At 52.1% G+C, this 22,081-nt stretch overlaps 2 protein-coding genes across 2 annotated transcripts; one reads left to right on the top strand and one right to left on the bottom strand.

Annotated features, from left to right (window-relative positions):
- Positions 1–1,771: 1,771 nt before the first annotated feature.
- On the bottom strand, positions 1,772–11,123 carry LOC134166561 (uncharacterized). Its single transcript, XM_062624304.1, has 2 exons — positions 10,975–11,123; positions 1,772–5,250 (listed from the first exon to the last, which is right to left on the bottom strand). Exon 2 carries the CDS (start codon positions 5,238–5,240, stop codon positions 2,622–2,624), a length of 2,619 nt encoding a protein of 872 aa, XP_062480288.1. The 5' UTR covers positions 5,241–5,250; positions 10,975–11,123; the 3' UTR covers positions 1,772–2,621.
- Positions 11,124–14,132: 3,009 nt separating this feature from the next.
- CD8B (CD8 subunit beta) lies at positions 14,133–20,645 on the top strand. Its single transcript, XM_062624303.1, has 5 exons — positions 14,133–14,822; positions 17,614–17,964; positions 19,710–19,805; positions 20,221–20,310; positions 20,422–20,645. The coding sequence occupies exons 1-5, from the start codon at positions 14,741–14,743 to the stop codon at positions 20,460–20,462; spliced, it is 660 nt and encodes a 219-aa protein (XP_062480287.1). The 5' UTR covers positions 14,133–14,740; the 3' UTR covers positions 20,463–20,645.
- The last annotated feature ends 1,436 nt before the right edge of the window (positions 20,646–22,081 follow it).

Raw genomic sequence — 22,081 nt, 5'->3', positions numbered from 1 at the left:
AAAGTACCTTACCTTTAGGTTGAGGGATCACAACTGGAGCTCTGCAGCAGTGGTGCATCGAGGTTGATCCCTCCAGGGTATCAGTCCTCCTGCTATTACTTTTGCTTTTATGGGGTGCCTTTGGTGAACTTACAAGATGCACGAGTTTAAAGGACATCAGCATGGAGAGTTTCTAAACCAGGTTAATCCCCTCTCTGTGAATGTGCAGGTACCTTGTAGGTGCTGGGTGAAGGAAGAGCTTTGAAACACTTCCCTAACAATGGAGGAAAGGGATAGAGGTGGGAAAGAGGGAAGAGAAGGCAAAAGAGGACAAAAAAGAGCCATGTCCAAACATTGAGTCTGAAAGGGCCTGTTCATGCTGGAGTGTGACATGGGTCAAAATAATGATGATGCATTGGGAGAGGCAGGAATCAGCCAGCCTGGCCTGTACGAAATGAGCCTTGACAGGCTTCAGGGCTTTAAAGGCAGAACCCCCCAAAATTCCAAGCTCTTTTGAATGTTTCTGTGAAAACACAAGGCTGTTAACCTGTCTGGGCTGGGAAATCAAAGTCTGAGCTTTTTCTGAGCAACACTATCTAGTACAAGCCTAGCCCATGTCAGAGGGTTGGAAACGGATGATCTTAGGGTCCTTTTCAACCCAAACCATTCTATGATTCTATAAAACCAGGCTCACATTCCTTCTGCATTTGATTGGAGCCAATGTAGGTTGTATAGGCGGCTGTAGCATCATCCTGAGGACAATCCCTGCTGTGTCACACTGTCCCGCTGCAAGTTTGCGATGGAAGAGTGGGTAATGCGAATTAGCTGTGATTCCTTTTTCCCCACAGGCTTCCAAAACAGGTTAGAGGGGTAAAGGCTTTGTATAAATGGGTGATTATTCACAAGGAAATGGATTCTCATGAAACATGTAAGGTGTTAGTGAGTAAGAAAGGTGCTTTAACCAGAAGGTGTTTTCTGTGAGGCTTTGTGATGGGTGAAATGAAGGGAGCAGCAGAGCGTGAAGACCAGGTCCCAGCCCTTTCCAGGGGGGTAGGAGGGTTGGGGGGAGAGTTCAGCCTCCATCCCAGGGGTGAAGGGGGTGTTTTCATGGTGCTTGGAGAGGGGAAAAAGATTTCTGTGGGTTTAGACAGTGATTTATTTATTCACATGTTCCTAAGCTCAGTAATAAAGTGGTTGTTAAAGAGAAGTGTCTTTATCAAACCCATATATTGAAGTTTTCTTTAAAATCAAGTATGCCTTAGCAGTATGCTGTTTCTTTGTGCTTCCCAGCCCAGTGATTGTGAAAAGTGAGGTTTTAAACCCATTTCTCAAGCTAGCCCAGAAGTTCCTGCTGGGTTTAAGCCCAGTTCTTTAATGTTCTTATTTCAGCGTGGATTGCAAAGGACTTTTTGCCTGTGTAAACCCCCCATTCTCAGAGAGAGCAGCACCTTGAGATCAGTCCCATGAGGTGCTTAATCGAGTTTTTGGAATTCTTAATGTTTTTAAGTTGTTTGAGAACCCCTTTGTATATTTTATGGCTCCTTCTGGATTTAGTGGCAGGGAGTGATCCAGGTCAGAAAAGGCAGAATGAAGGAGGGGAGTGGGTTTGTGCACACTCTTCAGCCCAAGGCAGGAATCTTTGTGTTTCAGTGAATATTCTGCAGGCAAAAAGCAAGTGAGGGCCTAAAAAGGGGGGGGAAATACCCAAACCCACATCTTTTCACTAGAATTTCTCTACCAGTGTAGCCAAGGGTATGAGCCAGGGTAGACAGCGATTGAACAGGCAGCAAGATAGACACTAACAGATAGACTTTATTGAGTGCGTGCACAACTAAGCAAAGCAAAACAAAGCAGTGATGTCCAGGCTCCAAAAACAAGATCTCACCAATGCACTGGCCAGGTGCACTGGGAGTCTTGGGAACCTGGAGATAGATGCTGCAAAGGTCCATGTGGATTCAGCTCCTTTAAGTCCAAGGTGATTACATTCTGCTCATCTTTTATCATCTTTCCAAGTCTTTGAGGCTGGTAACACCACTGCCATCTTCAGTGAGTGGTTTCCAGGCTCTAGCATGATGTTCCCTTCTCTTCACTTCCAAAGACACAGTCCTTGGCTTTCCTTTTCTCCTTTTCTGCTTAAGGAGTCTTATATCACACAAGAGCAGCATCTTGACATTAGCATGTGAGGATGGGAGGTTCAAACACAATAGTTACTTATTACTATTATTACTTATAATAGTTACTTATGCTAACTTTTGCTTTTTTACTGTGAGGTTGATGAAACACTGGTGCAGGTTGCCCAGAGAGGTTGTGGAGTCTCTATATGTGGAGACAGTCAAAACCCAGCTGGATACAGCCTGGGCAGTCTGGTTTAGGTGGCCCTGCTTGAGCAGAGGGATTGGACTTGATCATCTCAAGAGGTCCCCTCCAACCTCTACCATTCTGTGATTCATGCCAACCACAAGCTGCTTGGCCTGCCCTTCCCTCCTGGATGGCCCTCTTATACCAGAGGAGGCCATCCCTCACATCAAGGTCTGGCATGGCATGTGTCCCCACCGCTCAACGCCTACTGGGTTGCAGCCAACAGCGGAGCTAAAGGTTCTTCTTGGTGGCAAACACAGAGGCCAACCCAGTCTTGCCCTTGACTATGGCAGGAGGCGTTTGGCCAACCTCAGTCCTTGCACCTCTTTGTCAATGCAGAGTTTCACCTGTCTCATCCAGTAACAAGTCACTACCATGGCAAAGCACACACAGATTTGCATTAGCAGGATAACTACTACAGGGTGCAGCAGCGCATTGAAGATGCTGGTGGCAGTGGGGGACCAGCCAAAGAAAATTTCCCACCAGTGATGTTCTCCCACCCTCTTTATTCGTTCCATTACCTGCTTTATAACATTACCATCGTGATGTACAGTTATTAGGATCTTTCTAGCTTCTGCCTTAGCATCTTCTAGCAGCTGCTGTAAATTTGCATGCTCTAACATCTCTTTTACAAGTGACAAATCCATACCGATAGGGGTTGGGGTTATACTACGATACAAGGTGTAGTTTCTTATTAGCAACTGGCTAGTGAATACAGGTGGCTTATACACAAAATCACAGCCTCTAATAACAGCTACATTGCAAGCACACATATTTGAGTTGTTAAACACGCTCTGGTTATAGACTTCATTGATCTGCACGTATTTACACATTGTTCTGAAGCACACGCACCCTTTCCCTACGTACACCAACACGGTCTTATTGCTGCTCTGGGGATTGATCTCAAAGTGGCACACCCCCTCTCTGGTGTCAAAGCAAACGTCACTTGCTTTAAGGGCATCATCTTCACATATGAATCCCAGCCCCCTTTCCAAAATGCAGGCTTCCAAATCTACCGACTGCCATTTCCCATCAGACACCCTCGCCCACATGCGGTGGTCCAGGGGGTAGACCACAGACCCATTTGTGTTAACCCCCAGGGCCACAACAGGGTAGACCTTTTCGATGCGAGCCTCTGTCACAGTGAGGACGTAGGTGATGACTGCATTGAGGACCTGGTCATGGGTGAAGTTGACAAGCCTCCACCAGGCTTGGAGCTTCCGCTCCTTTTCTGTGGCTGCATCCCACACGATCTTTCGGATCTCGGTGGGGAGGATACCGTTGTCCCCATCTCTCAGGATACCTGCAACGACACTCTGCACCCACATCTGGGCCTGGATGCAGCTAAGAGCAAGAGAGACGTTATTTTGTTCGATGCCCAACGCTCGCAACAGCATCTGGTGGTCTTTCTCGTTTATTTGTTCCCAGGTAGGCAGCACCTCTGACACGAGCCACTGCCCCATCCCAAGGCTGGCCAGGGATGAATTCAAGGGGTTGAGGAGCCCCTGCACACCCGAGGTGACAGCCTCCAGCTTGTTGGTCAAAACCTCAACGTTCATAGTGTTGAGGACCCCCATCCCAGCAGCTCCTCCTCCCAGTGCTGTGGCCAGCAGGTCTCTCCTGGCCCGGGTGCCCTGGATGGAGCGGCTGTGGAGCCATGCCAGCCAGCCTGTGTGGAGCGTGGAGAGGAAGGGGGCACAGTGAGGTCTGACAGATGAAATGTTAACAGTGGACAGGGACAACACCACCTTCTTCAGTGATCGGACAGGCCCCGTCAACAGCTCTTGGATGTGATTTTGCTTGACTACGTAAGGGCCTATTTTGGAAATGAAGGGGCGTAAGACAGCAATGATGGTAAACTCCTTCTTAAATCCATCAGGACCTCCTATCCACCACTTCCCTCCAAGCTCAGAGGACATGTCTATGCTTAGGCTTCCTCGACACCATACCTGGAGGTTTATGACCAGGTGTGGACAGTTTCCATAATCCTGATTATACCATGAAGCTTCGGCACCTAATTCAGATCTATTAAGCGTTTTGGTCTCACGGAGGCATTTTACTGGCATGACCCACTCGCGGCCATGAGGGTCAGTGATGGTCATGATGGTGCCATCAGTTTGCATCGGGTCAGTTACACTTTCTTGGGAATATTCAATTTCCAATTTTACCTGGTTGCCAACTTCAGCGTATGGGGCTGCGTGCCAGGCCAAGAAATGGCACTTGGAGATCTTGACGGCAGCAAAGGAGTGTGTCGTGGTGCTAATCTGGAATTTAAAGGACAGCCCCACGCTGTTTTGTGCCCAGAGGCAGACCACAAAGACTGGCTGGACCAAAGTAAAATTGCACCAACAGTCCCATTTTTCTGCAGCACAGCTCTTTTTCTGATTCTTCTTAGTTTTTACTTCGGTTACGGAGATCTGACTTACTCGCTGGTGAGTGGATCCATTGATAACCCTGCAGCCTACCTTTATGTGTTGTCCCACCGTCCCCAGCAGCTGTGGAAGTCTGTTTGTGCTATCCCAGCTCCATTCATTTTCCAAGTACACCTCCGACCCGTGCATCACCACCGTTGACAGATTTAAGCCTTTGTTAGAATTTAACCCCATGCTTCCTGTGTATTTTATGTGAGCTTGAGACCAGGGCCAATCAGTCTCAGTTTTTGTGTACCTCCTAACCCTGTGCTGGACCCATGTGTCGAGATGCCTTTCTAAGTGGGAACGACTGACTCTTTGCCTGGGGTGCTGGTGGGTTGGTTGGGCACATTGAGTGCTCAGGGCTATGCACATACCAGAGAGCAAAGCAAATCCTGCAACCACAAATCTGAAAGCATTTTCCCCATAGCGCAAACAGGGTTGGTGACGCCACGAAGCTCGCCCTTCCCGCTGGTCACAATCGCCTTCCATTTTCCTTTATCTGCAAAACATAAACAAGACGGGCTCTCCAGCCCCGTTAGTTTCCCTTCCATGCTTTTAATTGTGAAGAATGGAACCACTTTTCCTGCCTTTTTGCCCCCTTTCTGATTTCTACCTGGTACATGGAGGGGCTGGCCTTGTTCACCACCCTAATGGGCCCCATCCACTGGGGTTCCAGCACCTGGTTCTTCTCTCTAACCTCCCGATACATTACCAGGTCCCCTGTGTTCCACTCCATGGGGCGCAGCAGCGCTCCCAGCTGCTTATCCATCTTGGGGATGTTGGTGTCCTGCCCTGGGGCGAGCTGGTGGTACATAGCCAACAGGGTCCTCAGTATGTCCTGCACCCACTTGTCCATCAGCACACGGGGCTGCACTTCATCCGGTGGCTCCCCTCTTTGCCACCAGTGTCCCAACAGCTTCGGGTCTCCTGCAGGAGGCAGCTTCTGGGGAGAAGGTGCTTGAGATGCCATTGTCCCCCGTAAGGCCAGCAGGACCAGTGGGAGCTTCTGATCCCAGTCTTTCCTTTGGTTCACCAGCTTCCTCAGCGCTGTCTTCAGGGGCTGGTTGGGTGCTTCTGCCAAGCCAGGCTTCTGGAAATGGCCAGTGATGTGAAGCTTCTGCTTGATGCCCAGGGCCTGGCACACTCCTTTTGTGACTTCTGTGATGAAGCGCTGGCCATGGTCCGAGTCAATCTCCTTTGGAACTCCCCAGCGTGATAAGATGTGCTCCACCAGGATATTAGCGGTTGCGCTGGGTGTGTTGTTTCGAGCTGGAAATGCTTCCACCCAGTTGGTGAAGGTATCACTGATCACTAAGCAATACCTATTGCCTTGGGCTGTTTGGGGCAAAGGACCAATAAACTCCATCTGCAACTTGCTCCACGGCCCAGAAACCCTCTGATGACCCAGGAGGGCCTTGGTCTTTTTGATGTCAGGATTGTTGGCCGCGCAAGTCAAGCAGTTGCTGACGTACCTCTCCACATCCTCTCTCATCTCAGGCCACCACCCAGCGCTCTGCAGCCTCACCATGGTCTTGTCTGTCCCCAAATGCCCTTGCTCATGAGCCAGAGCCACCAGCTCTGTCCGGACCAGCTCAGGCACCACCCAAACTGGGAAGTCTGCCCCTTCCCTTCTTGCCAGGACCAGACCAGAGACATCCTTCCACACCTTGCATCCTTTATACACCCTGCCCTGCGCTAACTCCCGGACGCTGGGGTCTTGTGCCTGCAAGCCCGGCAGGTCCACCCTCTCCCAGTGTCTGCTGGGAGCCACCAAGATGGAGGTATTCTCCATGGGCTTGCTGGTCTTCCACATCAGCCCTTCCTTTGCACCTTGCTTGGCTTTAGCATCCGCCTCCTTGTTCCACTTGGCCTCCTCTGTTCCCTTCTTGTGCCCCTTCACTTTAATGATCTGGGTTGGGTGCGCTCTCTGCTCCGCCAGCCTCGCGAGGTACAGCAGCTTTTTGGCGTAGGTGACAGGCTTGCCGTCAGCAGACTGCATGTCCCTCTCCCTCCAGAGCGGCAACCACTTGAGTGCTGCTCTCACCATCCATCCCGAGTCTGAGAACACGGCCAGGAGCTGGTCTGCTGCTGTGTTCTCAAGGGCGGCCGTCACGGCCACCAGCTCAGCAGCCTGGATGGAGTGAGGCAGGCACTTCCCCTTCACCACCTCCCCGGTACCCTGGTTGACCGCAGCGTAGCCTGTGTAGGGCACCCCTTGCTCGTAGTAGTTGGACCCATCCACGAACCACACAACATAGCCTCTGTCCTTGGCCTCCTGCAGGCTGAGGCTGCTCTCAAACAGGGGTGCCCGGTGCAGCTTGGGCTCAGGCAGGAAACCCCCTGGTTCCTCCACATCCCTGTCTCCACTGATCACCACCCTATAGGCACCGGGCGAGGGGTACCCAGGCACCCTCTTGTCGGTCAATGCCAGCGCCCAGTTGGCCATTCTGGGGCGGCACAGGGGACCCTCGTCCCCCTTCTCTGACAAGAGATACCTCACTGGGACATGGGAGGTCCTCAGCAGCACTGGGGCTGAGCCCACCAGGTACTCCCAGTGCTGCAGAGCCCAGGTCAAGGTTAAAACCTCCCTCTCGTATTCACTGAACTGCTGTTCAGCCGGCGTCAGCAGGCGCGACGCATGGGCAACAGGGAGGAGATGGGCACCTTGCTGCTGGCCCAAGGTAGCCTGCAGCCCTCTCCCCGTGCTGGCCAGCTGTAGGACATAGGGTCTGTCCCCGTGGGGACGCACCAGCACAGGGGCTTGTGCCACGCTCTCCTTTAAGGACTTCACCGCCTCATCCTGCTCTGGCCCCCATTCCCAGGGGGTGTCCTTCTTCAGGAGGTGGCAAAGGGGGGCAGCTTTCTCTGCATAACCCTCAACAAACTCCCTGCAGAACCTTAGGAGAGCCAGGAAGGACCTCAGGGTGGTGGCATCGGCTGGCGCTGGCACCTTCTGTATTAGCTGGACCCTCTGCTTCTCCAGCGAGCGGCCTTCCTCCCCTAGGGTCACCCCCAGGTAGGAGACCTCCTTCCAGCATAGCTGGGCTTTCATGGGGCTGATCTTGAAGCCTGTCTTCTGCACAGCCTCCAGCACCTCCGCCAGCACCTCCAGGTTCTCCTCCTTTGTCCGGGTATGGATGAGGATGTCACCAGCACAGGACATCACGCTGTCCCGATGGCTGAGCTTCTCCCACATCCTCACCACGTGTGTGTGGCAGATGGCAGAGGTGTTCTGGAAGCCCGGGGGCACTCTGGTGAAGGCAAATTGCCGTCCTCGGATGGTGAAGGCAAACTTATGCCAGCATTCGGGATGCAGGGGGATGGCAAAGGATGGGCTGGTGAGGCTGAGCACTGAGAACCACTCGGATCCCCGGGAGATGGCTGACATGATGCCAGGGTACTTGGCCCCTGTGGAGGTGTGCAGTGGGGTGACACAGTGCAGGGCACTGAAGTTGACTGTCAGCTTCCATGTTTTCCCATCAGCTTTCCTCAAGGGCCACACTGGGGCATTGCTGGTGCTCTGCAGCTCCACCAACACCCCCTGCTCCAGCAAGGTTTTGACTGTGCCCCACAGGCTGGCCTCAGCCTCAGCTGGGTACCAGGGCTGCGGCTGAGGAGGGGGATCCGGCCCTTTCACTGCTACAACAGCATCAATGTGCCCACAATCCAGCTTGCTCCTTGCCCAGACCCGGGGGAACTGCTCCGTGACCCGTTTCACCCTGGGTTCCCACTCAGGGTGCACCAGGAGCTCAGGGGCTTTCACTGACATCACCCTATGGCTCGCCGGGATGACGGGCACATCGCTTTGGGGACAATGCAACAGCACTTGGTTTGCCAAGTCCACCATCACCCCCATCTTTGTCAGGGTGGAGATGGCCAAAACACCCGTTTTTTCCCCTTTCATTTCCATTTTCCCAAATCTCTCAGACCCTTTGGCAGTGCCAATTTCAAAGGGCACAGGCCCCGTAAAGGCCACTGAGGATTTTTGGCCATTGGGCCCTATCAGTTCGATAATTTCACAAGTTTGGAAGGTCCTGGCTTCGCCAGGGGCCAGATTCAAAATGGAATAAGTGGCACCAGTATCAATTCTCATCACTTGTCCAAGCACCCCTCCTCCAATAGTTATATCAACTATCAGGCGCCCCCATGCATCGGTCTTAATCGGTGCCACAAAGAGGGGCGATGCGGGTGCCTGGCAGCCCTATTGCTGAGCCTTAGACCCCGGGTCGATGGGGTGGGAGCTGCTGTGCTTTTTGGCCTCGTGCAGGGCCAGTTTACGGAAGAGCTCCGCATCCGGCAAGCCATCGATGTCCTCCTGCTTCTCATACTTTATCAAGCGCTTCCGCAGCTCGGCGCGCCAAGGGTTGGACTTCTGGAACCTCAGCCCTTGCTGGTTCTCCTTCCCTGGACCGCCTTTGCCATCGGGATCTTTCCGGTTGTCCCCTTGCATTTTTCTCATCCCTGCGTTTTGGTAGGGCATGGCTGAGGTTTTCCCTTTCTTCCCCCCCGGCATGTACCCCGGGAACGCCTGCTTCTGCAGCTCAAAGTTCTGGGTCAGGATCTGCTCCAGCTCCAACAATGGCTTTCTAGCTGCATCCCCCCCAGCAATCACCCGCAGTGGGGGGGTCAACCCCACCACCAACGGCTCCTTGAACTCAGGCCTGTCAAAATCAATGGGGGACTCCTTCGACCCGGGCAGCCCAGCCATCTGATAGAGCATCTTTTTACGGTTAACATAAGCATCGGGCCGCTCCTCGGGGCTTTGCTTCTCCTGGTGGAACAGCACTAAGGGGTTAATCTCTGGGAAGAACACCTTGAGCACGGCCAACTGGACATCCCCGATGTCCTGGACGTTCCCCATCTGCACATCCCCCGGCAGCGCAGCAAAATCATCCGGTTTCATGCACTTCCTCACCACGTCTATCAGGTCACTCACTAAGTTGCCACTCTGGCACCGGGGCAGCCGCTGGGCCCTGGACAGCCAGTTGACCGCTGTCTCCTTTGTCAATGGCCCCAGCATCTTCCCCACTGTCTTGAGCTGCTCGGGGGTGAACCACAGCACAGCCCTGTTGGTGTCTATGGCCTGCAGAGGCCCATGGCTGGCGGGCTCATCGGGGGGGTTCTTTTTAGGTTTGGAAGCCTCCACCTCCCCTCCTTGCATCTGACACATCTCCTCCCGCAAAGGAGCATAAGGGGACGGCCTGGTGGGGCCATTGGCACCCCACACATCATCCTCATAGTCATAGTGGGGAGGGTGCGGGTCCAGGGAGTCCTCTCCCTGGCTATTCCCGAACCGGCCCCTCTTGCCTTGGATGGCAGCCACGATACCCCTCGACACCCCCAGCTCCGCCTGCAGCTCCTGGATCTTGGCATGGCACACTTTGTGATCGGGACCGGTGCCGCGGTCCCGCTGGACATCCTGCAGGACCGCCCGCACCGCGCTCTGCGCATCGTGGGTCTCCCCTATCCATTTGCCAACCTCCTTCTCCAGCTCCTCCGTTTTCAGCTTCTCGTAGCCCAGCTTGCTCTCCAGCCGGGTGATCTCCACCGCGCTCCGCAGGGAGTCCCCGCACAGACCCTGCACCTCCGCACGCAGGTTGTCCACCTGCACTTTGAGCTCGCCCTTAGCCTGCTCCAAAGTCTGCACGTTCTCGAGAGCCTCCTTCAGCAACTTCGACAACTCCCTGCCCACCATCAACAGCCCCTGCAGAGCCGCTCGCTTCTTGCATTTGTTTGTGGGTTTGGGCTTTTTGGACTCCTCCGACCAGCTCTCCCATTGCTGGCAGAGCTGCTGGTACGCCTCCGGGCCCTGGAAGGACCCTGGGGACCAAACCGGAGGGAGACACTTCTGGAGCACAAACTGCTCCAGCTTCCAATTGCTAACGATATCGGTCATCATAGTGATGGGGACAAGATGTGAGACGGCTCCTTCTCAGGGCGAAACTACCCTAACAAACACCGCCAACCCACCCGCAGAGGAAAGCTGCAGCTCCACAACCCAAAAGCCACCCAAAAAGCCACCCCAAAGCCACTCAAAAGCCACCCAAAAGCCACCCAAAAGAAAGGGGGGGATGCAGAACCTGGTAGCAAGGGAAAGGGAAGGTAGGGATGAATGGCGGTGGCCACCGCGACCCACCGGGGTCCCCGGGAGGGGAAGGGGAGGGGATGTGGGAAGGGGTGAAAGGGAGCAGAGGTGTATAGGACCCCAATAATAAGATCTCACCAATCCTTGGATGGATCCTGGCAGTCCTGGGGATCTGGAGAGAGACGAGGCAGAGTTCCGGTCGGTTGAAGCACCTTTAAGGTTAAGGTGGTTGCAGGGTCTCAGCCTGCTGGTTTTTATAGCCATGGCAGGTCGGTTTTGGGGGCTGATAATGCCCCTGTTTACTTCTATGGCGGGTCTCCCTCCTGCACATGTTTCATCTCTCCCCCTGTCTTCCCAAGGACACTATCCTTGTTTTTCTTTACCCTTTTTCGGCACTGATTAGGGAAGCAGGTGCGCTGCCCCTTATCTGTTTTGGGGGGGCCAGGATTAGTCACGCTCGCTTATGCTCACTTCTGCTTGCACCAAATGCCCTCAAGAGGGAGAGCTGGAGCTTGTCCGCTTAGCATCCATCCTCCCCATTCCCCCCAGTGCCCCCCCCACTTGCTGTGCACCCCATTAGCACCTGGGGTTTGGGGGGAGATCACACTTGGGGCTCACATCTGACATCTGTAACACACACGGTTCCCCCTAAACCTCCCCCCCCAAGCACAGGGGGGGGAGAGGAAATGGCAGGAAATTCACACAGTTCCTCATTTAGATCCATGCAGGCGCATGGAGTTCAAAAGCAGCATTTTCCACGCCGCAGACGGGCTCTCCACATGCTGGTGTGTACCTTGGGGGTACCCCACGATGTGTCCGGGGCCTCAATTGTGCTATTGCATCAGCTGAATCACAGCTGTAAATCTGCACCTGCAGAAGGCAGCCGGAGCCCCCAGCCTCGCCCTACAAACCACATCTTAGAGCAGTTTAGAACAGAGAACTTGACCCACTTGATTGTTCTACCTGCCATTGCACTAACCCACTGAAATGCTTTGTTTTCGTCGCTGCTTTTCCCCCTAATGAAATACTGCAGAAGCTGCATCTTTTGCTGGAATAAATCATGTTGAAAATGTGGCTTGTTGAGTCCTGAGGCGTTTCCACCCAGCATCCTGTTATCCCCAAAGGGCCCTTATAGCCCGTTACTGCAGTACTGGCTGTGTTGGACCAGGCTTGAGGCTGAGCAGCCTTTCCCAGTCCCAAAGATCACCTTTTGCAGCCCCAAAAGCAGAGAGGGACTGGATTTTCCCTTATTTGTTGAGAGCTGTTTCTCCAGCCTGGCATTTACAGCTGCAATTACCCCTGCTGCAACAGAGATGAAGCTCCAGCCAGGTCCTGCTTCTTGTCTGTAGACCTCTTTGTTCTACCCCAGTGCTTTGCTCCAGCCCCCCAAAACCAAACACTTTGCTGTAAGAAACCCATCATAGGAGAGACAAGAAAGAGCCAAAACTGTAATGAAGCACAGGGAATTAGTGTCAGGATTAGTGCACTGGATGAAGGCTGAGATAAAGGAGAGGGGCTGTTTTCCCCTGGGATGGGCCATAGGGCAAGTACCGAGATGGGGCAGGGAGGTGAATGGGCTGGGGTCTGGGGTCATTGTCTTTCATTTCATAAAAAGAATAAATCCCCCATAGAAATTGTGCATCCAAATAACTCAAATACACCAAAATTCATCGATTCCCCACCACCACCACCACCCCCTTGGACCAGCCATGGGCCAAACACTCCTGATTTGGAGCCGCTGCACCCTAGCAAGGTCACCAACAAACCTTGTTTGTGCTAACAAATCAGTTCAACCGACAGCAGGTTTTACTCCCCTGTCTTCTTCCCAGGACAGCAGCCCCAGACAATGTGGGGATGTCATAAACAGCAGCTGCTCTCCTGCACGTTCCCTCCATGCTTTATATTTGTTGGTGATAAAGCTGCCAGACAATGGGATCCCACCTCTGGAATGTTTTCTCTTAGGAGCAACACCGAGCCCTGAGAACAGTCTGGACACTGGGAAACGGCTCAACTGCACAGAAACAACATCTTCAAAGCCAAACTAAGAATTAAGCCCTGTTTCAGCACACACACCATGCTTTACATTGCAAATATTCCCTTTTCTTTCCATAGGAGAAACCCTACAGGTAAAAGCACTGCAGGGAAGCATCTCTAAAGCTGCTGTAATGTGCTGGGGAATCCTCCAAAGCCAAAATACCTGCTTAGAAAACCCAGTGTCACCAGCCCTGCAGCAGCCTGGTGTCATGTGCCCCATGTCTGAGCATTTAATGGTGACAAAAGCCACCTCTATGTGCACTTTGGTTCTAGCCAAGGGGCCAGAAGATGCTCGAGGTGACAGCAGCAGTGAGAAAAGGAGGATGCAACCGTTGCTGCAACCAGGGACATCAGGCTCAGCTCACAACTACACTGTGAGGATGAAGGGAAAATACACTCACAGTGGCAATTCTCATGTTAAGCACACGCACCCCCCAAAAAAGAGGTCTTTATACCCCGTTCTGGAGAGCTCCCAGTTCGGGAGTGATGTGAAACTAAAGGGGAAAGGCGAGCAGGAGGTAAGGAGGGGAGAGGCAGGGGTTGCTGCACCCCATGCCAGGGCCTCAGCTCTGAAAAGATGAGCTTTTAAGCACTGACATGTGTTTGAAGGCACTAAAAGTACTTTCTCCTGCCAGGAAAGGGTTAAGGAGGGATTCAGCTGAGCCCTTTGTGGCAAGGCTTTCCGGCTAGCAGCCCGCTACGGGCAGGAAACTATTGAAACTGAAATGGGGAGGGGATGCGTTAGAGCAGCACGGGGACATCTGGTACAACACAGACCAAAACCTCACACTGTACAAGGTGCAACATCACCTTTTCCTATTCACCTGCTTGCTCAAACCCTGGGGGACGTTTCCTGGTGCCCCCACATGAGAGTCCTCAGGGATTCCCCCCCTTTTGCTCAGGATCCAGCTATGGGGAGATGCTGAGGCTTTGGGAGGACCATGAGAGCAAGCTGCTCTAGTGGAAGGTGTCACTGCCCGTGGCAGGGGTTGGAACTGGGTGAGCTCTAAGGTCCCTTCCAACCCAAACCAGTCTGGGATTCTGTGTGATTCTGTATCTGCACAAGGAGGGAGGGGGGCATAAAAGAAAACCAGACCCTGCTTGTTTGATATAAGGGGAACAGTGAATAAATACAAACAATAAATCCCAGGCATGGGAATACCTGGGGCTTCTGCCACCAGCTCACACTGTGCACATCATGCATTCCACTCTTCAAAAACTAAATCCCAAGTGCTTCAAACCTCTCCCTGCTGAAGGCATTTCAAAGCCAGATTTTCAGCCACTAAATTTGTTTGAGGTTTCTTGGTTTTGGCTTTAAAGCCTCGTGCCTCTGCCTTTATGGCAACCTACTTTGGTGTTCATCACTTTCCAGGCCTGGAGAATAACACCTTGTGCTAAAGATTTTGTGGAAGAGAACAACTGCACAGCTCAAACTGCATCTTTTCCTTATTTTGAGTGCTTTTTGGTTTCAAAGGGGGAGAAAACAGCAAAAGTTTATCCCCTCCTGCTTTCATCTTTAGCGCTAAGCTCCTACATTTGTCATTTTTCAATTGCACGGAGCTAGATATAAAGGAGGGGGAAAGAGGTGATGAAATACGAAGTAATCATAATTAAAAATCAGTGAGTTCTCCTTGGTTTTATTCCTAAAGGGGGTCTGGGGGGATCCCAAGCTGGAGCAGTGCATGGGGCTGCTGCCCTGATGCACACCTGGATGTGGGGCTCAGCGCGCAGGGACCACGTTGAAGCTCTGGGCGCTGCCGCAGATGCTCTTTGGTAGCTGCTGGTGAGACGTCTACATCAAGAAGAGGAAGAACCTCTTGGGGTAAAGCCAGCCCTACCACTAAGAGGGGACCCTGCGTGGAGAGGGGAGATGGCACAAAACCCCTCCATCACTGGCTCCACCACCATGGCCCGGCTGTGGCTCCGTCTCTGCATCTGCCTCCAGATCCCAGGTAAGAGGGGTGCATCTCTTAAGGGTTAAGGGCATCTAAAATCATGCTGGAGCCTCTCTTCCACCCTGCTTTAGCACGTGGGATTTTACACAGCATCTGCATGATGGAGGTTTAAATGTAGGATAGATTACAGGATATTATTACCTATATTACTGCCTATCGTTGCATAATTTTGTACAATGCCCTTAATAACATGCTTTAGCTTCTGGTCAGTGCAGAAGCTGGGGCCTGAAGTGGTCAGGCAGTTGAACTTGATCACTGGAGATCCCTTCCAACTGAAATAGTTTACTCTCTACTCTACTCTACTCTACTCTACCCTACTCTATTCCAAGTGCAATATATAATGGTATAGACACCACCGAATTCATTTTTCCTGCACCCTCTTAGTGCAGATGGGCTGTGGGATGCTCCTGATGGAGAAGTCAAAGCAGCACCTATCTATGCTACCACTGTAACATGAAGACAATAACCATCCCATCAAATTTTCCTCTAAATCTATCCAAGGATTGAATGTTCCCCAAGGGCCAAGCTGGAATGGGTGTTATAAAACCATACTGCCTTCTGCTTATTGCAGACAGGTTGGAGGAGGTTTGAACTGAATTTATAGTCGATGTCACGGCACAGTGATAGAATTGTGCTCTAAGGGACAATTTTTGCCATCAGTTCTCAGGTAGAAAGTATTGGAAGCTTGAAACACAGCTTTAATGTATATATTCGAGTAACAGCTCAAGTTGGTCCCCCAAAATGCTGCCCAACATGGGTCCAAAGCTGCCCAGCACCCTTGCTGGAGGCTGTCAGGACCGCAGGGTGTTTCTTCACATTGTGTGATGGTCATCCAGCTACAGCATAGCACAGCTGATCAGGCAGCAAACAGCCTGAGGCACTTGCGTACAGGTAGTAATATCCTATAGATCTATGCAGTGGGGTCCCTGCTGAGAAAGCCCCAATAAATCAGCTTGCTCTGCACATGCAAAGGGAAAAGGGATCATTTTCGAGCTGCTGCATGGTGGTGTAGCTAAACACATGGAAACAAGCCCATCCCACCCCAACTCCCTGGGGTCTCCTGATGGAATATACATTGGGAAAGGGGACGGGTAGGGTTTAGGGAATGAAATTGTGGCAGAGGATGAGCTTTTCTGCTCTGGCTCTGCCCCAGCTCACCCCACTGGAGCTTGACCACTGACACAGAGCTGAGCTGAGCCTTTGCCAGGATCCCTTCTCCTCCATGTGTTTGCCAGAGCAAAGTTCACCAGGATTCCACTCCAAAACCTGAAGATCACGTATTTTATCAATAAGGAGACATTTATATTGTCACAGCACCAAAGGGTGCGGTGAAATGCTGCAACTGCATCAATGCTGCCTTGAATTTGGCATTGGAATATTAGGGCTGAAGCCTGCTCGTCTGTGAGGTGCACCAACAGCGATGGGGTCATTGGTGTGGGGACAGAGGAAGGCTCTGGACCTGTGTCAGTCACCAGAGCCCTCTTCTTTGCCTGTCCCCATGGGGGACATCAGGCCCATGGGCTTCAGACACAGGTCATGCAAACCTGGATTTGAAGGCTGCACGAGGCTGTTTGCAACAACTACTGGAAGCAGTTTGGGGATTTTGAAGGAATAGGGACATTTTAAGGTAAAAAAGGCCCCAAAATGTATTTTATTGAGGTTTTTGCACAGCTTCAAAGCACGTCTGGGAAACAGGCGGGGGAAGTGGGAGCACCCTTATCTTCAGAGGGCTGTTTTTCACCTGGTCTCTGAGTTATCTGCAGCTTTGTAGGCCTGTTTGCTTAACAGAAAGGATCACAAGCCGCTGTTATCCTTGGCACAAGGACGCATCCTGGCTCTCACACAGGCACAGCTCCCATCTGCCTGTGCCAAACACGGCTCAGATAATAGCAAAGGAGCTTCAAAACTCAAACAGGGCGATGCGGTGCCAAAGCCAAGCTTTCAACCCCACCGCCACCCCTCATTCCCCCTCCCTTCCTCTCCAGCTCCTGAAATTCATATGAAACTAATGTAATTTGAAAATTAATAACAAATTGGCTCATTTTGAGGTGTTTTGCATGATTTGGGGTCTTTTTCTGCACCTGCGGTGAAGTTTACCGGGGTTGCATCTGTTAGAACCAAAATGTGGCAAATAAGTTAACAGGCTCAAACAAAATCTGTTGAAAGAGAGGTGAATCCTCTCTGAAAAATGGAAGAGAAAAGGAGGGGAGAGGGGCATCCATAGGAGTAGGTGGGGATGCTCTGCCCTGTACATACAGTCCTGAGGACACCCTAAAATCACCCCTCCATCCCCATGCACGGCATTAGCCTCCCCCCTAGATGAGTGTTTAGAGGGTATAGTCTGTCTAAATACGTGTATACTACCTAACTACAGATACACTACCTATTTAGGTATAGATATACTACCTGTCTAACTACAGATATACTACCTATTTAAGTACATGTATGCTACCTGTCTAACTACAGATATATTACGTATTTAAGTACATGTATACTACCTAACTACAGATATACTACCTGTTTAAGTATAGGTATACTACCTGTTTAAGTAAAGGTATACTACATGTTTAACTAGGCTTGACCAAAAAAACAGCTGGAGAACCCAAAAAGTCCTCTGAAAGAATATGGGAGCATCCTGATAAAGGTGCTTCTGTTTCTCAGTCGTGTGATCCCCTGGTCTGTAACTACCTGGTCCGTTTAATCCCACAAAGAACATCTGTCCTTAGCATGGAAGAAAAATAATGAGAAGCAAATAAGAACTCCTCATTCCTGTCCCTTTTTCTCTTAGGTTTCTGTGCAAACCTCCTTTTAACCCAGACTCCAAAGCACATTACAGCCCAAGCTGGCAATGAAACACAACTGCTGTGTGAGCTGCGGAGGGAGCACGCCGGGGTGTACTGGTACCGCTGGAGCCAGGAGAGGCAAAACTTTGAGTTCTTGATGTTTTCCAGCCCCATGGGCAAAGTCACCTACGGCAGAGACATGAGCCAGGAGAAGTTCAGTGCCCATGGAACAAGTTCCCGCACCTCCTACAGCCTGCGCATCAGCCGCCTCCATGCCTCGGACAATGGGATCTATTACTGCTCCATCTCCCAGTCCTCCCAGCTCATCCTGGGCACTGGGACACGGCTCAGTGTGGGTAAGCATCACCCCTGGGGGTCCAAAATGTACCAATGTGATGAGCAAGGGCAAGGGGTGATGCGTGGCAGTGGACCCTTCCCAATCTTGAAGTGCAAGGATGGGGCTCTGGGGTTTGAAGAGACCTGTGAGACTGGATAAGGCAGAAAACACATCTAATAATAGCTACATTTCAGGTCAGCTGCATGTAATAGTCCTTTTGCCACCAGCAGTTGCTCTGCTGTGGTCATGCCTTGAGCACTGTGTTCGTCCTAGTGTTTTAGGATTCCCATGGGAAGACCCTCATCCCCTGATACCCTGTGCTTTCCTCATCTCCTGTGGTACTTCGGGTGAGAGGTTTGATGTGTGCCCTGTTTCTTCCCTACCCATCCATGTGAAAGAGCAGCATTAAGGCCTGAGGACATCATCCCTCACATCTCCGGGTGGCTCAGGCTGCAGGTTTCGAACCTGTCCTTCACAAAGAACATTGAAATGGGATTTATTCCTCAAAGCCACTGTTACTGGGGAGCTCTGACAGTAAATCAGAGCTCTCTATGGGTGGCATGGGGGGGGTAATGATGCTTTACAGACCCTGGGTCAGGATGCAGCTCTTTTCAGCCCATTTTCCCCTTGACCACAGAGCATGAGGATAAAATGTATCAAAACTAACATGTTTGAAGCAGGATTCAGCCCTTTCTTTGTAGGCTTTTAGGTAGGAAAATCACTTATTTAACCCAGATGCAGCCCCAGAGTCCCAGACTTTCTGGGTTGTTTTTGTTGCAAATGCACCCTGCACCTCGAGCTGGCTGAGAAACCCCTTCTGGACCCTTGCTGGATCAAAGAAAAGCCGTTTGCAGATAAAGGAGAACTGGTTTTCATCAGCCGAGCCCATATCTGTGCAAAGCAGGGCACGAAAAACAGGGTTGAAACTCAGCACCATCAAGGACGCTCTAATTAGAACCCAAACAGCAGCAGGTGCTCTGGGAGGATCAGGCTTTGCTTTTCCTCCTTTGAGTCCTCTTGATAAAACAGGTTGTTTGTAAGTTCCTTTTGTTGAAGTCTGTTATAACGTAAGGGAAAAGTTGTCCAGATAAATCCCAGGCACCCAATGCCTCACCTTTCTATGTAAAAGAACAGTGATTTCCATAGGAATGTCAGCCCTAAACCAGAACAAATCCGGTTTGAATCACTGCAGATTGTGCAGTTTGAGCAGTCAGGTTTAATGCCATTTTAATTTCATTTTATTGGGGTATTTTAATGTAGTATTCCTGGGTGCTTTCCTGCCCACCTTTACAAAGAGGTGAATGTGCCCCATTGCAGATCAGATGCACCATAAGAATTCCTGCCCTCGTTTTATCAGGAAAGAAACAAACAATCCAATTTGGAGCCAAGATTAGAGGGATCTGGATAAGAAAAGACCCAGGGATCCCTCAAACCCCCCCAGTGCTGCTGAAATCTGCTGCCCAGGGGTTTGTGCAGCGTTGAAGAGGTGATGCCTGGCAGTAAAGGGAGCTCGGTGTAAGCTTCTCCTCTCCCTCAGCCTCCTGCCCCTCATTGCCCTGTACATCATTTCATTGATGCTTTTACAGGTTCTTGGTAACTTCTGTGGCCACTGAGAGGTTCAGGTCGAGCTCCTGGCCCCTCCAGCCCTTTGCAGGGGTCAATGGATGGGGCTAGGTTGAAAAGCCCAGACCTGCAGCCCCTCTGACCTGCTCCCCACCGCACCAGTGCCGCACTGACCGTCCTCTTCTCCTCCTTACCCACCAGTTGATGCCTTTCCTCTGCCTTCAAAGACCACTCAGGCCCCACTCTCCACAAAGCCCCTGCAGTGTGTGACCAAAAGCAAAGCTCCCATCAGGAAAGGTATGAGTGACGCCGGGTCTGCTCAGTGCAAAAGGGGTGTGCTGAGCTCCTGAGGTCCCCAGGGTTCAGAGGCAGTTTGTCCTGGGGGGGGGCAATCACAATGTTACCCTGTAGGGATGGGCACCTGGATCTGTGTAAACCCATCACTCCGGATGGAGCTGACCTCTGCCTTTAGGAGTGCTCCCCTGGGATGTACACGGATTTCGGGGCCTGAATGTGTTTCAGTTTAGGCACCGTGACTCATCTCTGAGTTCCCTGCAATGCCCTCGGGTGTAATGCATCCTCCAAGGGATACCCCAAGGTGATGGTCACGTTCCCAACCCTTCCTCTGAGGACCTGCCTTGCTTTCCTCCCTTTCCCACCTCATGCTCCATCCCTCAGAGCTGATGGTGCTGAGTCCTCTCCTTCCCTCCAGGTGCCTGCAGCCCCCTGGTCTGGGTCCCGCTGGCCTCCACTGTCCTGGTCCTCCTGCTGAGCCTGGTCCCCATTGCCCATCGCTTCCACTGTAAGCATCCTGCCGGGGGACCACGAGGGGTGTCAGGGCCTGGGACAGCCCAGGAGCAGGATGGGGAGCTGGGAGCGGGTCCTGGAGCTGACTGACACCATCTCTCCCCAGGTATGAAGCGGAGGCTGTGGCTTCGCATCCACAGGCAGTAAATCCCACTGGCTCCTCGGGCAGACAGGGAGAAGCTACGGACCCCCCTGCCTGGACATGACCCAGGAAGGATGTTACAGGAGACAGACATAAGCTTGTGCTGCCAGACAGACATTTATTCCCTGTGACAGACCATGACTTTAACAGGTTTCCTTACCACAACAGCTGGCAAAGGGACCAGGCTGAGCACTTCTCCAAGGTTGCTGAGCAGGGCAAACACCATGGCTGGCTCTGCACTGGGAGTACCGGGGCTGGTGTACCAAAGGGGTTCAGGTGGGCTGGAAAGGTGCTGTGAGCTCCTTGTCTCTCCTCTATGTTCATCTATAGGACAGCATGAAGGTGCTTTTGCTTTGCTCCTGCTAATGCTGGTTGATAGGACTTTGGTAATGAACGCTTTGAGAGCAACAGGTAGATGGAGGGGCAGTTCTCTGCACAGCTTGTAAAGGCCCTGTACAGACATGTTTGTTAGCAACAGGGAATACAACTCTTAGCCATTTTGCTTTATAAGCTGGTGTCTTGTGGCCTTGCTCAGTGGGAACATGGATGCAGAGCAGGCAAGAAACCATGGCCTCTGCCCAAGCAAGAGTTAAAGCAGAGCGAAAAGCTCCAGGGGGAGCAGGTCTGGGAGGGAGTCTTGTCCCATGGGAGACTGCAAACAGGCAGGAGTAGGAGATGAGAGCCAGACAAAGCCATGTGTGCAAGGACAAGCACCTGGCACAGCCTGAAGGCCAACAGCACCTCTGGGAACAAACAGAGGGAGCCGGGGCTGGCCCTGAGCCCAGCAACTTGGCACAGCCAGCGTGGATTGCTCCGAATGATGCCTGTGTGTGCTGAGCCCTGAGTGATACCCATGTGTGCTGAACCCTGAGTGTGCTGAGCTCCAAGCAGTACCCATGTGTCCTAAACCCTGAGTGATACCCGTGTGCTGAGCCCCGAGTGATACCCATGTGTGCTGAGCCCCGAGTGATACCCATGTGTGCTGAGCCCCGAGTGATACCCATGTGTGCTGAGCCCCGAGTGATACCCATGTGTGCTGAGCCCCGAGTGATGCCTGTGTGTGTTGAGCCCCAAGTGATACCCATGTGTGCTGAGCCCTGAGTGATGCCTGTGTGTGTTGAGCCCCAAGTGATACCCATGTGTGCTGAGCCCTGATACCCATGTGTGCTGATCCCTGAGTGATGCCTGTGTGTGCTGATCCCTGAGTGATGCCTGTGTGTGCTGAGCACCGAGTGATGCCTGTGTGTGCTGAGCCCTGAGTGATACCCGTGTGCTGAGCCCCGAGTGATACCCATGTGTGCTGAGCACCGAGTGATACCCATGTGTGCTGAGCCCTGAGTGATGCCTGTGTGTGTTGAGCCCCAAGTGATACCCATGTGTGCTGAGCCCTGATACCCATGTGTGCTGATCCCTGAGTGATGCCTGTGTGTGCTGAGCACCGAGTGATGCCTGTGTGTGCTGAGCCCTGAGTGATACCCATGTGTGCTGAGCCCCGAGTGATACCCATGTGTGCTGAGCCCCGAGTGATACCTGTGTGTGCTGAGCCCCGAGTGATACCTGTGTGTGCTGATCCCTGAGTGATACCCATGTGTGCTGAGCCCCGAGTGATGCCTGTGTGTGCTGA

Source organism: Pezoporus occidentalis, unplaced genomic scaffold (genome assembly GCF_034315485.1).
Source record: "Pezoporus occidentalis ecotype Australia unplaced genomic scaffold, CSIRO_AGI_Poc_V1 ctg265, whole genome shotgun sequence".
In the NCBI taxonomy this organism is placed as follows: domain Eukaryota; kingdom Metazoa; phylum Chordata; class Aves; order Psittaciformes; family Psittacidae; genus Pezoporus; species Pezoporus occidentalis.
Note: the sequence above shows the minus strand (reverse complement) of the source record. Positions and strands in the feature narration are given on the sequence as shown.